The sequence below is a fragment of the Nelumbo nucifera genome, chromosome 6 (assembly GCF_055504915.1).
Source record: "Nelumbo nucifera cultivar China Antique chromosome 6, China Antique-T2T, whole genome shotgun sequence".
Lineage (NCBI taxonomy): Eukaryota > Viridiplantae > Streptophyta > Magnoliopsida > Proteales > Nelumbonaceae > Nelumbo > Nelumbo nucifera.
In genome coordinates this window covers 2137935-2152845 of record NC_142654.1, presented here as the reverse complement: position 1 = coordinate 2152845, position 14911 = coordinate 2137935, and the positions used below count along the sequence as shown (strand labels likewise).

The window sequence follows — 14911 nt, the reverse complement described above, 5'->3', positions numbered from 1 at the left end:
ATGATCAGATGGCTTAACCCAGCTTATTCTCTTTGTAGAATGTCTTGCAAGTAGTTCAAGTACGTTGCGTGCATTAAATTAACTGTTGATTCCCTCCGAGGTGTGGCCAACTCACTTTAAGAAGAGACAAAAAAGAAAGAAAACAAAAAGACTAATAAGAAAAGGAAGGGGTTAAGGAGAAAGAGTCATTCTCTTATCTCAACCTTTTCTCATTCGTTGGATAACTTTTGGGGTCATGAAATTTCTTTGAAGGGTTTAAACAAGAAGTTGTTGTAAAGGCGATATCCATCTTTTTGTTTGGATTATGGTTGAATTGGTCTTAGGTGCCATGTGTCATCTTTATAGTTATTTTATCTCTTTGGCCATGTTGGCACCATATCATATGGATAAGCGCGATTAAGGAAGATGACAACTCCGTTGGGGATTAGCTCTTATCGTGAAAACTTTGGTGGGCAATCTTATCCCGATAATCCCAAAAGTTTCATCTGAATAGGACTTGGATTTTCAGTTATAAATAGGTAAACCTCCGCTCAAGATAAGGGACTTTTGACTCCTCAACTTCCATACTATTATTCTGCTTGGACTAGAATTGCTCTCAATTGCTTGGCTCGACCCCCCACCATTCTTCTTGACTAATTTGAACGTAAGAGTACCTACCTGGGGAATAACTCCTCGGGCCTTTAACTATTTTCTTGTTTCAATTTTTGGAGCACGGGTTCATCCTTCCACCTCGGTCTCATCCCGTTGATAGGACTATTTGACCATGACCTTGATTCGAGACGCCTCGAATCAAACAGCATCACTTTTATTCACCTCCAAAAAGATTTTCTAAGAGTTGTTTGTTCTCTCTGAGAAAGATCTATTCTTATTTGAGCTGAATCAAGAGAGTTTCTCTTGATGATATTATCTTCTAATTGCTGTTAGAGAGGAATACATTGTAATCCCATTATCGAAAGGAATATATTTATAGAACTTCAATTTAGTTTTCGAAGTGTAAGCTGCTAACAAAGGAAGGTGAGGAGAAACAGTATTAAATCACTGAATATTTTTCAACGAGTTCAATCAAACCGAAAAAAAAAAGTCAGCGACTTCCTTGAGTGATGAAACAGAAATCAATGTTTTTGTTTGGTCTAATTTCCCAGTGGAAACGACAGCCCCATTTTCCTTTGAGCGTCATTTCCCAAATTATACACTTAATTGTAAAGTCAACACCCAATAAATATACTCTAAACATTAGAAACAATAATAATTAACAACAAAATCCAGAGACAAATATATATAAATATTACTAATTAAGTTTAATTAAACTTTAAAGTCCCACCAGCTAAAAGAAGGCCAGGGTGAACCAGGCTTAGAATAGAGTTCAGAGAGCAACCGGGTAGCGATCGATGCAGTCGAACCATGGGTTCCTATTGGTCTTCCTGACCCGGCGAAGTGATCGCCACACAACACTGTTGCACTTGAATCCAGATCCAAATGCAAGCTGCCACACACGGTCACCGCGCCTGACCTTCTCCTTTGCTTCCATATAGGCCAGCTCGTACCATATACTGCTGCTAGAGGTATTTCCGAATCGGTGCAATGTCATTCGAGAGGCTTCCATGTTGTCATCGCTGAGCTCTAGATTCCGTTGTAGCTCATCTAGCACATTCTTACTAGCTGCCATTATGCAAAAATGCTCGAAAGCCAGCTTGTAATCAGGAATGTATGGTTTGGATGCCTTTGAGCCACCGAACACTTGTCTCCAAATCAGTGTGCCGAAGAAGAGCAGTTGCTCGGAGAAGGGAAGAACGAGTGGGCCGAGGGTGGTGATGTTCGTCTTCAGGGCGTCACCTCCTACTTCTAAAAGATCTCGACTGATGGATAGCCCCTTGAACTTTTGTTCATCTTCCTCTTGATATACAGCCCTGTTGATCAGACACGATTATTAGTTGCATCCCGCACCCATGAATTAATTAAACTCAATCAAAGCTACACAACAGCAGATAGCATCTCCATTTTCCAATTTCCAACCCAAATCCGAATTCAGACAAGTCCTATGTACTCTACAATCTACACGGAGTTGAATTTAATGGTAACTTGGTAGGTTTGGTTAACTGTTTTTTTTTTTTTGGGTCCAGATCGAGCATATCAGGACAAGTCCTACGTACTCAACAACGTAGCTTCCATTGGCATATCAGGACTGTTTTCGTTTCTTTCTCAGTAATGATCATCAAGAAGTGATAGCTGCGTATATACAAAGTGAGATGGGCTACACATCTACACGTTACAACGCGGGCTGCACTTCCATCCGCGTTGTAACACGTAGATGACGGGATATTTCATCACTCAACTCAAGGACTACAATACGAACCTGAAGCTTCGGTCATCAGCGCCCTTGTGAGTCCTGACGATGTGTTCAAGGCTATATTTGGCCCGTCTAAAATCGCGCCTCCGGTTGGACAGCAGCACGGCCGAGCAACCCATACGGAAGAAACAATTGGGGATGAGCATGGAGCGTCTCCTCCCAGGGTACCAATTGAACGTCACCATCTCAGTGCTCACCACGACGGCGTAGCAATTGGAGTTGGCCTGCAACATGTCCCGTGCCAAGTCCAGCGCTATGATCCCCGCGCTGCACCCCATCCCGCCCAGGTTGAAGCTCAGTATGTTGCCCCTCATCTTGTAGTGATTTATGATCATGGCTGACAACGACGGTGTTGGGTTGAAGAGGCTGCAGTTCACCACTAGCACACCCACGTCCTTCGGTCGGATTCTGCACTTGTCGAACAATTCGTCCATGGCCCCGAATATCACCGTCGCGGCTTCAGCACGTCCTTCCTTCATGGTGGCGCAGTTCTCGGGTTGCATCACCGCCTTGGGGATGTAGGTCTCGTCACCCATGCCCGAGTTTTTCAAGATCTGGCTCTGGAATTCCAGGCTTGCCTCGTCGAATTTCCCGGATTTACGAGCTAGCTCTATGAAGTCCTGCTTCGATACCTGACGACAGGCAGGGATAGTTGCGTCTTTTTAAATATCCATTAACAGTAAATCTCTGACTAATTTGGGGATTAGCGGCTTCAATCAACGGTATGCCGTTGCTGTATGCATGAAGCAAGAAGGAGCAGGGGCAGAGTTTATTGTTAACTTGGACCTAGGATGAGCTGGCTCGAGTGGAAGTGTGGAATTCATCGTAAATTTGCATCCCCCCCCCCCCAAATTGTTCTTATAATTAATGACTATTACTTTTAAGTATTCTATCTATGAGTAATAAGTCCAGTTATGATGAATCCATTTAACTTGATCTAACAATAAAAAAGGTTCACCGACTAATGAATCAACCCGTGATCGCGAGTGACCGAGTCCGGTCGACTCTATGACCTAATCGAGTCAGCCAAGATTAAAGCGGCTGGTGCTAGCCTGCTAGGGCGGAGTAGGGGTGCTTTCATCGACTGACTATAAATTGCTAGAAAACGTATTGACTAAAATAATCTTGTAAAGAATAACTAAATTGAAACTTGAAAGATGAAAGCGGGTGGCATGGGTTGAGATCAGCTGACCTTGAGATCGTCGGAGGGCTTGTAACAAGCAAAATCGACGAGGTAGATGGGCCTAGGCCTGGACATGAAGTAAAGGGAGACGGTGAACACCAAGACACCAAGGAAAGCGAGGACGGTGGCGAGGTCGTAGGAGGTCTCCTCCCATAGCTTCCTCCACAGTTCTTCCCTACTTAGACTCCCCACTTGAGCACTCAACAGCAACACTAACACGGGTATGGTGGCAAAGTAAACAGCGTGGTTGATGAGATAGTGGTATCCCAACTTCACGTACTTGAGGTTTACCGACTGAACGAAGTCCGGAAGCCGGCGACGAACTCGGACTGAGAAGGTCAGGGAACCGGCGTCGGGGCCTGATGACTCGACCCCGCGGTTGACTATCTCAGTGGAGAGAAGGGCCTGCTCTCCTGCCATCTGAACCGAAGATGAGACAGAATCCAGATCTATGGAGAAGGGGGGGAGGGAGAGATTGACAAGAATGGTAGGAGGTTAGGGAAGGAGGGAAGATGTGGGTTTATAACCTGTAAGGGGTGGTGGGTGAAGGATAGTTAATGTGTGCACCCAACTGCGCTGCGTGTGGTTGGAACTGCCTGTGTTCTCCATTAATGAAAATTTAAAGTTGTTCAAAGTTTCAAAGGGGTTGTTCTCTTCCCTTTCCTGGGAAAATGTAAAATGACTAATATGTCCTTATTATTCTGAGGGTGTGAGTCTCTAGTTAGCAGCTAGTCTGGTTACCGAGGATGTTGATCTTAGTTCATATGGAGAAATAACAGAAAGTGATAATCAAAGAAGGCAAAAAGTTGACCCAACTTGAAAAAATAGGATTGATGATATCATATTTAGCTACATGAATGAATTTTAGAAAGACCAGACCCGATCCAATCTGAAAAAAACTTGGATTAGATTGGGTTGGATAATCGGTCAATTCATTGACTTGATTGTCAGGCCTAATTGAGAGTCTTGAGACTATTTATGTATTGTTATAAATTTTTATTTTTTAATCTTTATTATTTAGTCTTTACTCATTATTATTTATTTTTTCAATTATTGTGTTCAAATTTTTTATTTTATGTTTGGAATTTTAAAGTTAATTCCTTTAATTTTGACATTATATATATATATATATATAATGTTTTAAAATACAAATTATTTTGTATGAATGACCCGGATTGATATATGGGTCGACCCAAACCTCCAAACCTGGACATTTAGGATTAAGGGCTAGCATTTATCGACTTAACCCAAAATAAACCTAAAGTGTTTTAATCCAACCCGAACTCGACTCACCCAACCCAATTGCCATGTCTACATACCATTGACATGTAAGTATGGTGAAAACAGTGGAAGGAGCAGCAGATTAGGGATGCCATCAGTTGGGGTCTAGTCGTCTACAATGAGTTTGGATCAACCCAAATATGTCCGGGTCAAGCGGGTTTACCATTTGATCCGGCTCCGGCCCACTCATCTCTAAGAGGAGAGGAATACTTGCCAGGTGAGAACTGAGATGTGTCGGGTTAGGGCGCCTGGGTCTGGAAGTCTGGAACACATGCATCACACATGTACGTTTGTTTGCCTAAGGAATGGATGAGGGATGACATGACAGAAAACCAAACTTGATTAATATTGACCATATGTTTCTCCCTTGGTTCTGTTTCGGCTGAAATTCCAATGCAGCTGGTTTTCACTTTGGAATGAACTGGCGTCATTCCATAACACAAACAGTCATGCCACACCCCGCATCCTCGAATTGGCAACAATATTGACTCAAATTAAATGGTTAGAAACAGTTTGTATAGGTTGCGCCATGTCCACATCGCACAAGGGCTCCCCCAAATGTCTATTTGGTGTCATAAAATCTCACTAACAAATTAAAACAAGTAATAAACTATATTTATAAAATTTGATAATAAAACTGTAGTTGATAGATAAGGATATAACAAAGTCATGTGAAGATGGAAATGTCGATGTTTATTCATATTTACTAGCAAATAAATCGGTGCAATTAATGCATGGGATTCAATAGAAATTTGGTCAGTTGTGGGTTGGCAAATTCGATTTTTGACATTAAATTAGACTAATATGTATATTTAGGATTGATCTTGAGTTGGTCCATAATCTTATCCACTCCATCTAATTCATATCTCTACTATATTAGAGATGGTCAAAAGGGATTAATAAAGATTTAAAAAGAAATGAGAGATTTTCTAAGAAAGTCTTAAGAATGATTCGATTAGAGAGAATAATAATAAATTTTAAAATTCAATTACCGTACATTCATAAATATTTGTTGTATGTTAAATTTGGATCTCAATCAGTTATGTTTATTTTTCATTAACTCACATTTCACAAAATATACTTTCACATTTAACCAAATGTACTGACTATCGTATTCAACCAAACATGTCTTTTTTATTACATGGTGCAACAACTTTATCAAAGAAAATTAAGACCTATTAATCTAAAAGTAAATAAGTATATATGTGAGAAATGAGAGGATGATTAGACCCATGCAACATTAACGTGAGAGGATTCATGATTTCTTTAATCCTTCATCTAATATAGGTATGATAATTATGTTAATCTACAATTATCAGTTATAAATGTTATATTTCATAATATAGAATACTGAAATAGTTCTAATTAATTACTAATGTTTCCATGTGTGGCTTAATCATTTTCTTCTTCTACTGTATATGTGAAATCCCATTCTTATACATGATGATATCTGAAATATGAATTAATAATTCAAGTAAGCTTGAATTTAATATATTGGTGCTTACCCATGCAGAGTATATGGAGAAAATAAAAAGATAATGGTAACTGGTTAGTAGTTAGTAGTTAGGAAATAATTAGGTTCTATCCTAACACTTGCATTGGGAATTTCAATTTGGCAATAAACTACTTTACTTTACTCGTGTAGGTTGGCAACCGACCCTTGTTATTAGTAGTTATCCAATGGCTCTTGTGTTTGGGAGTAAGTAAAGGTGTAAAACAAGACAAAATTTTCTTCAGCTTCTTCAAGAAACAAGTTCGGGAACAAAATAATATTTGTCACGGAGAAGGGGGCCCAAGTGGCTTGGATCAGTGAGAAAGGACCAATAGATAGGAAAGCAAGACCATGGTCCACGATTAAATGTGGATGCATGGATCTAGTCCCACCAAACGTCAGAGAGAGTATCCGCATAGAAAATCAGCGCTATCAGCTTTGGTAAAGTTGCTTTTCTACACCTCTCAACGGCTGTGCTACCCAGTTTTAAACTGTTTGTCGGCCCAGTTAATCTACAAGTTGGGCCGTCCAACTTAATGCCGCTCTCATTGTTAGTTTGTTACAGAGGACAACTGGCAACTAATTACTAATGGGCCACGATCACGAACAGCCCAAGCCAAAGCATTTAAGATTTTTTTTTTTTTTATGTTTTTAAAGAGTTCATAACTTCATATCTCCTCCTCACATCTGTCGCCTCACAACATCCCACAGCATATTTTCACCATATATTGAAAACATCTCACAATGATAATACCAGAATCGATGATGTTATCATCGAAAAATGTTTTCAATACACGGTGGTATGTGGACTCATTTTTTTTGCTTTGGGCTTCCACCTGCACATGTGATCAACCGGCAACGTGGCAAAGGATAGGACTAGGGGGTGGAAGGGGGGCATGGAAATTAGGGAAGCTTTGCGGGATAACACGTCCCCCCAAAATCAGAAAAGAGGAAGAGACAAAACAAAAGAAGACCAAAAACATCCACAACCATGCCGTTGAAAGCTTTCTTAGCAAGTAGTCGGCCGCCTGATTACTGGTTAGCAATGACAAAAGGTTCTGTATATTTCACCATATTACATTGAATACAAGAGAATGATTATATACTAAATACAAAGAGTCTTTCTAGGAAGGAAAAAACGAATTTGCACAATCCTAGGCTAGAATTACTGATACTCATTAAATAGGAAAATATATAATAGAAATCCCTATAATCTCTCCAAGAAAAACTCTATTACCAATTCACGCCAACACTCCCCCTCAAGTTGGTACATAGATGTCTCCAATGCCCAACTTGTCCAGTGAGTTGTAAAAAACTCGACTTGAGACAACTTTTGTAAGTATATATGCTAATTGATCCTCTGATTTTACAAAAGGGAATTGAACTATCTTAGTTTCAAGTTTCTCCTTGATGAAATGTCGATCCACTTCAACATGATTTGTTCGATTATGTTGAACTGGATTATGAGCAATCTCTATGACTACCTTATTGTCACAATACAGATTCATTGCAGAATTTGATGAGTAGCCTATTTCCTCCAACAACCTCTTTAGCCAAAGAAGTTCACAAAGTCCTTTAGTCATGCCTCTAAACTCAGCTTCTGCACTTGATAATGCAACCACGTTCTGTTTCTTGCTTCTCCAAGTTACCAGATTACCTCTGACAAAGGTGAAATACCCTAATGTAGATTTTTTGTCAGTGTTACTTCTTGCCCAATCAGCATCGGTATAACCATCAATATTTAGATGATTATGCTTTTTGAACATGAGTCCCTTTCCTGGTGAAGACTTCAAGTATCGCAAAATTTGGAGCACTGCATTCATGTGATCTTCACTAGGATTATGCATAAATTGGTTCACCAAACTAACGACATAGGCAATATTTAGGCGTATGTGGGACAAGTAGATCAGTTTTCCCACAAGTCATTGATACCTTTCTTTGTTTGTAGGTGTTTGATTAGAGTATTCTCCCAATCCATGATTCTAAACCATAGGTATGTTTGCAGGCTTACAATCAAGCATTCATGTTTCTGTAAGCAAATCCAATACATATTTCTTTTGTGATAGAAATATGCCTTGACTTGATCGAGCTACTTTGATGCCTAGAAAGTATTTTAATCCGCCAAGATTCTTCATTTCGAATTCGGTTGCCAAGTGCCTTTGCAAGCTACAAATTTCCTCCTTGTCATTCCCTGTAATTATCATATCATCAACGTAAATTATTAGGGCTGTTACCATTCCTTGCGAAAGTTTTAAAAGTAGAGTATGATCTGAATTACTCTGTTTGAAACCTTGTCTCTTCATAGCCAAGCTAAATCGTCCGAACCACGCTTTGGGTGATTGTTTCATCCCATATAATGCCTTCTGCAGCTTACATACAATCCCAGGTTGTGATGAGGTAGTAAAGCCAGGTGGGATGTCCATATACACCTCTTCCTCAAGATCTCCATGCAAAAAAACATTTTTTACATCGAACTGATGTAGAGGCGAATCTACGTTTGCAGCAAGAGATAAGAGAATTCTGACAGTATTCAACTTTGCAACTGGTGAAAACGTCTCTTGATAATCTATACCATATGTTTGGGTATATCCTCTTGTTACAAGTCTTGCCTCGTATCTCTCTATTGATCCATCCACATTGTGCTTAATAGAGAAAACCCATTTACATCCCATTGTTTTTTTTTTCCTTCTGATAGTGGTACAAGGATCCACGTACCATTCCTTCACAAAGCTGTCATCTCCTCAGTTACTGCTTGGGTCCACTTAAGATCATTCAAATCTTCGTGTATTGTATCTGGAATATGATTAGAAGATAGCATGTGTAGAAAAGCTTTAAGCGGTTGTGACAATCTCTGAGTCGATACATGGTTAGCAATGGGGTACTTTGTCCTTCTATCTTCATGGTTTGGTGAGTACCGATTTGGTGGCTTCCCACGATTATATCTGAAAGGTAACTTATAGCCAATATAGTCATCTATAATATTCATAGGAGAAGAATTTAGAGATTGTACCTCAGGAGTATTCTCAGGAGAGAGGTTGTTTGGTACTAAAGTGTGAGGAGGGGACTGCTCATGCTCAGTATCAATCTGGACATCATCACTTTCTTTCCTCTGTTCCACTTGTACTTCGTTTTCTTGTTAAGTCTCAACTAAATCACCTTGAGTTTCATCAGCTAGAAAAGGTGATAAAACATCTGAAGACCTGGTAGATTCAACCATGTTGTGTCATAAAAAAACTAGCCAATTTTTCCAAGTCTCCGAATTCTACTCTTCATTTAATGTCACCCCCTGAAGAGAAGAATGAGTATCTCTTTGGGGAAAAAACATTTTAGATTCAAGAAATGTAACATCCATGGTGATGTAAAGACACCGAGTAGTAGGATCATAGCATCGATAACCCTTTTTGTGAGCTTCATAGCCCAAAAAATACACCGTATAGCACAAGGGTCAAGCTTCGTTCGCTGGTTTTTCTGAAGATGAACATATGCAACAGAGCCAAAAATGCGTGGCTGAAGCATTAAAATAGATGGCAATGGTACATGATGTCCAAGAGCTTGAAGTGGAGTTTCAAACTTCAAAACCCGTGATGGCATTCAATTCAGCAAGTAAACTGCAACAACAACTACATCTGTCCAATATCTCTGAGGTGCACGTGCTTCAGTCAAAAGTGCTCGAGTTGTGTTAAGGATATATTTATTCTTCCACTCCGCAACACCATTTTGCTATGGTGTTTGAGCACATGAGGTCTCATGATAAATCCCTTGGCCTTGAAGATATTCTTGAAACTCATTGTTGACATATTCCCCACCATTGTCAGATCGGAGAATTTGAAGTTTAGTAGAAAACTGAGTCTTTATCATGCTGTGGAAAGATCGAAATATTCCAAACACCTCATGTTTATTTTTCATCAAATAAAGCCAAGTCATACGGGTACAATCATCAACAAAAATAACAAACCATTTAACACCAGAAGAAACTAAAATGAAAGCAGGTCCCCAAACATCGGAATGAATTAGTGTAAATGGAGTTTCACATCGTTTTAAACTTATTGGGTAAGAAACACGATGACTCTTTGCTTGAATGCAAGTTTCACATCTAAAATCTGACTCATGTAAATTAGAAAACAAACTTGGAAATAAATGCTTTAAGTAATTGAATGATGGATGCCCCATTCGACGATGCCACAACCAAATCTGTCGTTCTTTGTCACCAGTTCGATGCACATTATTAACTCTACCAAAGCTGAAATCATCCATGTAGTACAGCCCTTCCCTTTTAGTACCATGACCAATAATCTCCTTGGTGAGAATATCCTAGAATAAACAAAAACTTGGGTAAATTAGTGCACAACAGTTTAGCTCTTCAGTAGCTTGGCCTACAGATAATAATTTGTTTGAAAGAGATGGAACCAATAGAGTATTTTGTAATGAAAAAGAAGGGGAAAGAGCAACTTTTCCAGCCCCGGTAACTGGATATGTCACACCATTAGCATTGGCAATGCATGTCCGTTTCAATTGAGTAGACTCAACAAAATCTTTCGGATCAAATGTCATGTGGTCGGTTGCTCCCGAATCAACAATCCAACCACGAGATGTCTCTTCTCTAGAGCAGAGCAAAACACAACCATGGTTACCTGAATCATTAGGAGTCCTAGACTTATCTTCAGCAAGAGAGTTCCCTTGTCAGTATAAGGGATAGTTGTGGTTCAGTGCTCACAAGTGCAGCTTGACCAGTATTCTCACTTGCACCAACTTCATGTTTCTTTTTCGCTTTCAGTTCATGCCACCACTCTGGGTACTCGTGTAGTTTGAAACAAGTTTCTCGAGTATGTTTCATATTCCCACAATGAGTACAACCTCCTCCTTCAACTGGTCCTTTTCCTTTTGAGGATGTGTTTGGCTATGCATATGATTTACCACTACCTGTAGATGAAGACCCAATCTTGGACATGTGTAAAGTAGATGGTTGTGCCTTGAACCCTTTAGAGGCCATAGCAACACTTGAAGTATTCTCTGTGCCAGTTATCATGACGGTCTGTCGGACAACCTCTCGTCGAACTTGAGCATAGGCTTGCTCAACTGTAGGAAATGGCCGTATTTGAAGTACATCACTTCGAATTTTGTCTAATCGATCATCTAGTCCATCTAGGAAGGTGTAGACTCTATCTTCCTGTATGTTAGAGTTATACATACATATATCATTAGCACACTTCATCGGATTCGGTCGTCGGAAGTCGATCTCTCTCCATAAGCCTTGAAGGCTATTGTAATATGATTCAATGGATCCTCCAGCTTGTCCCATCCTAGTCACACACTTCTTCAATTCATAAACTTGAGAAGTGTCAGATCCATCAAAAAAAGTTGTAGCAATTGAATCCCATACCAGTTTTGCTGTTGGATAGTGGATGAAATTGCTAATCAATGATGGGTCCATGGAGTTGATCAACCACCCTTTCACAATAGCGTTTTCAGTCCTCCACTTCCTGAAAGTTGGGTCCATTGGTTCAGGTTGTGGAATATCTCCATTGATATATCCTAGTTTATCCTTGCCAGAGATGTACATCTCCACCACTTGAGACCATAAAGCATAATCCGTTCCATCTAACTTTATGCCAATCTGAATAGAGGAACCATCTTGAGTTGTTGTCGTCTGAATCTGGTTTTGGGTCAGTTGTTGCATCCTGGTCGTCAGGTCTTCTAAAACGACAGCTGTGGAATTTTTGCCATGCGCCACCAAGTTAGTCAGTTCAGCCATGATTTATGATCACCACTTGGCCTTTTCCGTTCACAGTCAAAGTATGATAGATCCCTAAGATTTTTGCTCTGATACCATGATAAAAGGTTTTGTATATTTCACCATATTACATTTGAATACAAGAGAATGATTATATACTAGATACAAAGAGCCTTTGTAGGAAGGAAAAAACGAATATGCACAATCCTAGGCTAGAATTACTGATACTCAGTAAATAGGAAAATATATAATAGAAATCCTTATAGGAAAATATATAATAGAAATCCTTGTAACCTGTTCACGCCAACAAGCAATACAAGACTAACGAACGTCAAGATCATGCGGAGCTTCTCTTTTTTGTTTTTTTTTTTTGAAAATGAACATGGAAGCTTCTAGTTTTTAGTTTGCTGAGAGGGCCTGAGGCTCATCGGTAGTTGAAGGTCTGGACTTGTCGGAGACACTTATTATGACTTAACTGGTACTGGTCCCGTAGTACTGCATTAGATGTGAACGGTTCGGTTCATCCATCCACTCCCATCACTTGATGTTAAAACTTAAAACTATGGGACAAAGTCGCCGTCTCGAACTCGATAGGGGAGAGAGAAAGAGAGGAGGCGGATCTGGTCCCAACAGCCAAGGGAGATGTTCCCGATGTATGGTTGTTGGGACCACATCCCAACTCGGCAGATACACCGTTTCCATTTCCATCAATTTTGATATTACTTAGGTGACTCGACTAGTGGTTTTCTTGACTCTACGCAATTTCCAAGGATGTTTTAAAAATTAGTAGTTGGGGCCTGGGGGCTTCTTCAATCCAAGTCAAAGCACGCTAACGCTATGAATGTCCTCGTGCCTGGTCATGCCTTATTGGCTACAAAGTCCTAAGGTGCTCAGTTTGGGCGGGCAGCGAACTCGGGCTTTGTGTTGGAGTTTTCTCAATAATGTTTTAAAAACCGATTCGGCTCACTGTTTCTAGTTCGATGGTTCAATCATTCGATTTGAACTTTGAAAAGATAGTCCATTTCAATAAAAAATAAAATATTTAAAAAAATCAAAATAAAAAATGATCAAAATCGTTATTTGAATCAAATAGGTCAACGATTTATTGGCCAAGTGAATGATTTTTGGCCAAAGAATGAATTAAAGATGAAATAAAACCAGTTGCAGGAATGATTCTCAAGCCAAATGGTCCAATCATGTGGCTCAGTGATAGTCCAAAAACACTTTCTCAAATTTTGAATGAGCATAGCCTGCAGCCAGAGCTAAACAATATGTTATGTACATGTCTGATTTTCTTATGTAATTTTCTTACTTTTTAATGCAAGACATGTTATGAACTTATAATCAAGAAGTCAGTTACCACACTAATTTTATTAAAAGCATCACAAGTGTAGCATTAAGAAATATAAGATGTCTGATTTTACCAAAAAAAAAAAAGAAATATAAGATCCAAATGTTCTGACATTCTTATAATTGTGTAGTTCACTTATTAATTATATATGCTTTCAATTTTCCCTTTTGGAATTATATTCTTATGGGTTTCTTTTATACTAATATCTACACGTTTTTAAGGTATACAATGGTGGAGGACAATTGTAAAATGACAGTTATCATTTTTTGTTGAAGCAGTGTGCTTGATGTATTGAAGTTTTTTTCCATATATTTATATTTTGAAGATTATAAATTATTTTTGTTAATTCTAGTTAAATTGTTTAATGCATGAAAAGAACGATATGGTGATAATTAAGGCGGTGTTTGGCATCGATGCCGTTGCTCAAAAAAACAGTGACACATTAGCGTCACATTGGAAAAATTGATACTCCAGAAAATAGTAACATGTTTGGAATCATTTTTCAACAAAATCGAGAAGGCATGGTATCAGGAAATGACGAATTTGACGTTTTCTCCATGTAGAGCTCATTGCTGTCAACAAGAACCATGATGTGGCAGTGACGTGGACTTCTTATAATGGGTACCAATGCTGAAAACAGATATAGAGCACTGGTACCAAACAGAAGGTGTTGTTGTTGCCCCAAGAAACGTCCTACCTAACAGCAATATTTATAAACCAAAAAAAAAAAAAAGACACAATTTTTTCTTCCAACCCACACATATATAACAATGTTATGCAGCATTGATGCCAAACATATACTAAGTTATTGAATGTATGCCACTGCTTGCAAGATGCAAAATTGAAGGTGAAAAAGGTCGAAGAACTTAATGACCATATATAAACTATGGTATACGAGTGAAATAAATAAAAAAAATAGAGCAATGATAATGGTAAACTAAGATCTAAAAAAGCATAAATTAAAGAAAAGAAAAAACATTAAAAAGCAACTATAAATACACTAATTTAATTCCAAATAAAAGGAGAATTTTTATAAGAGTAGATTTGAATAATCATGTGGCTAAAGACGTGCAAAGTAATGATAGGGGGGCAAATGAATGATTTAGGTTTGAATAGAGGAATGGAACATTTAGATACAACTTTAGAATTTGTGACAATTTATAGATGTAGTAATAATGAACACGTTTACTCTTAGCCGATCATGAGAGTGTGGCCAAATCATTTGGTCTTACTTAATTACGTACTGTTCAAAGAACCAAACATATGATTAATTACCAACTTCAGAACCAAAATTAGCTTGACCTATGGAATTCTTTTGGCTTGAGACCACCTTAAGAGGTTCATATAACATCCTAAAGTTGATGGTTTGAACTATATAAGGACGTTTGGAGCTAGGGTTCATGAAAATGAAAATCCATTAGAGAGTGCTGGTCATCATCATGCATGTTGCCTGCAATTTATAAGAGTACCTGAGTAGCAGACTTTAACCCCAAATTTCTTTTCCTAAAACAAGATCTACCACCTAA

General features: G+C 38.8%; 1 protein-coding gene across 1 annotated transcript; it reads right to left on the bottom strand.

The window, feature by feature from the left end:
* Positions 1 to 1089: 1089 nt before the first annotated feature.
* Positions 1090 to 4277, bottom strand: KCS10 (3-ketoacyl-CoA synthase 10). Its single transcript, XM_010275574.3, has 3 exons — positions 3540 to 4277; positions 2354 to 2979; positions 1090 to 1907 (listed from the first exon to the last, which is right to left on the bottom strand). The coding sequence occupies exons 1-3, from the start codon at positions 3948 to 3950 to the stop codon at positions 1364 to 1366; spliced, it is 1581 nt and encodes a 526-aa protein (XP_010273876.1). The 5' UTR covers positions 3951 to 4277; the 3' UTR covers positions 1090 to 1363.
* Between the last annotated feature and the right edge of the window lie 10634 nt (positions 4278 to 14911).